Genomic DNA, 1918 nt, shown 5'->3' on the forward strand with positions numbered 1-1918 from the left:
GGAGTTGGGGCGGCGGTGATAGCGGCGGTATCTTCACCCGAGTGAAGCGCCCAGGCAGNAGCTCATACGGGTATCCCTCCTGCCTTGCGACGTATTCATGTTGGCATTAAGAGCTTAGAACAATTTTAGAATCGATTTGCATCGGAGGTCTCCAGTTTGGCGACGGTAGACAAGCAGGCGTACCCATCTGCCCAAGACCCGTANCAATGCCTCGTTCCGAAACACCTTGTGGCACGGGCTAACGGACAGTAACCCAGTCTAGTTCGTATACAAATACGGTCCGCCTGTCACTGTTCTACAGTATTTNNNNTAACATCTCGGCCCGCAAGTCGCATCCAAAAAAAGCTATGGCTTCACGCATGGGTTGAGGCCTAGCACTCTGCAGCTTCAAGTACCCACAACTGTCCTTTCCGACTNCTTCACTGGCTGTTGCCTTGAGGTATAGCAAGTAGAGCGTGGCAAATGATTAACCTGCTCGCAACAAGGAGAAAGGTTACTAGTAGGTAGTGCTTGCTAGTGCTTGAAACAATATCCATCAAGGTNGTTATGGAAATGGGCAAAGCACCTAACTTTTGGGCTAAAAGCGCGAAGGTCAGAAGAGTAATAAGAGTATTGGATACTGTATTGGATACTCGTTTTCNCTCGGAATATTATACATAGAGCTACATCTCCCATTGTTTGCATGCTTCCTTGGNAATACTACACGGACGTCAAAACAGCGCAATCCCTATGCTTCCCCAAGAATGTTTGCCTCATGGACGGTGCCAGGCCAGTGTTTGTGTTCTNAATCTTTTGGGCAAAACTTCAGTGATGGTCTTCAACGCAAGCGGGCTGAAGTGGGCAGCATTATACAAACCTCGAATCTTGGATTCTCCACGCGACATCAACTCGTTGATCGGCCTGCTTGCCTGGCGCAGTAGGCAGGACTTAACGGTGCCAGTGCTGACAAAGGTCCTTGACTCTGGGCCTAGAAAGAAGCTAGTTTAGGGACGAGGAAGCTGGTTGCTGCGGAATACGACATAAGATTCCCATAGGGACAACCTGATCGCACCATTCAAGCTCCGGGCAAACGAGACCAGACAGGAAATGGACTTGGGACAAAGGGCGTTTCCTTGAAAATGCCTTGAGCTGCCACTGATTCATTTTCCNGCAACTATGATTGGTCGGAGATATCAATCAGAAGAACGTAATTGTCAAATGATGTCCATGGTTCTGGNCTCTTCCAGCATTGCCACCGCCGATCGACCTATTCTTCACGCTAAGCAAACAGCGGATCCTTCTGCGAATGACGTCCAGGTCTTGCCTGGACCCAGTCGCCCCTCGTTCGATGAATCATACTTGTGGGCTCGTAGTTCTCACGGGCTCGGTACGTACCATTTATATTTTACTGCCAACGCCACTGATATCCTCAGCATTTGCATTTGAGTAACACCGAGACTACAGCGACGCGATTTCATTCAAATATCTGCGATTAACTTCTGTTTTCCACTCATACTTCAAGCGTCCCGGCCTCCACACGGAATATAATACTACGAACAACTGCCTCGTCGTAACAACGCGGGACCCGAGTTACATGGCACAGCAAAGAGGACCTCCATACGACGGACTACACCAGGATAAACTCGAACCTTAATACCCAGACACTACTTAAGGGCCGGCGAGATGTCAGCTCAGTTTGTCTCTAACCAGACTGACCCCCGTTTGGTCTGGTCATTTGCTCCAGAATTGTTACCACTGGGAAACGGGAATTCCCCCGACTTCTTTTCCTTATCATTACTCGAGAACGCGAACTACTGCCAGGGTGCGGAAATGTCATCTTTGCAATTCCTCTCTGGCCAGACGGATGCCGTGCAGTCCAGGGCTCCGAGCGAGCAAAACAAATGCCAGGGTACCTACCAACTAGCCCATCGCGACCGCG

The 1918-nt window shown here is 49.8% G+C and overlaps 2 protein-coding genes across 2 annotated transcripts in view; both read left to right on the forward strand.

Annotated features, from left to right (window-relative positions):
- ASPSYDRAFT_83307 (uncharacterized protein) overlaps nucleotides 1–150 on the forward strand; it is a 1811-nt gene extending 1661 nt beyond the window's left edge. The window contains exon 4 of the mRNA XM_040851208.1: nucleotides 1–150. This exon is cut by the window's left edge and continues 1194 nt beyond it. Coding sequence (XP_040695679.1) covers nucleotides 1–45 — 45 coding nt within the window. The 3' untranslated portion in view covers nucleotides 46–150.
- A 1277-nt stretch (nucleotides 151–1427) lies between these two features.
- The window catches only part of ASPSYDRAFT_52899 (bZIP transcription factor), a 1548-nt gene continuing 1057 nt past the window's right edge, over nucleotides 1428–1918 (forward strand). The window contains exon 1 of the mRNA XM_040848579.1: nucleotides 1428–1918. This exon is cut by the window's right edge and continues 1057 nt beyond it. Coding sequence (XP_040695680.1) covers nucleotides 1663–1918 — 256 coding nt within the window. The 5' untranslated portion in view covers nucleotides 1428–1662.

The sequence above is a fragment of the Aspergillus sydowii genome (genome assembly GCF_001890705.1).
Source record: "Aspergillus sydowii CBS 593.65 unplaced genomic scaffold ASPSYscaffold_35, whole genome shotgun sequence".
Taxonomy (NCBI): Eukaryota; Fungi; Ascomycota; class Eurotiomycetes; order Eurotiales; family Aspergillaceae; genus Aspergillus; species Aspergillus sydowii.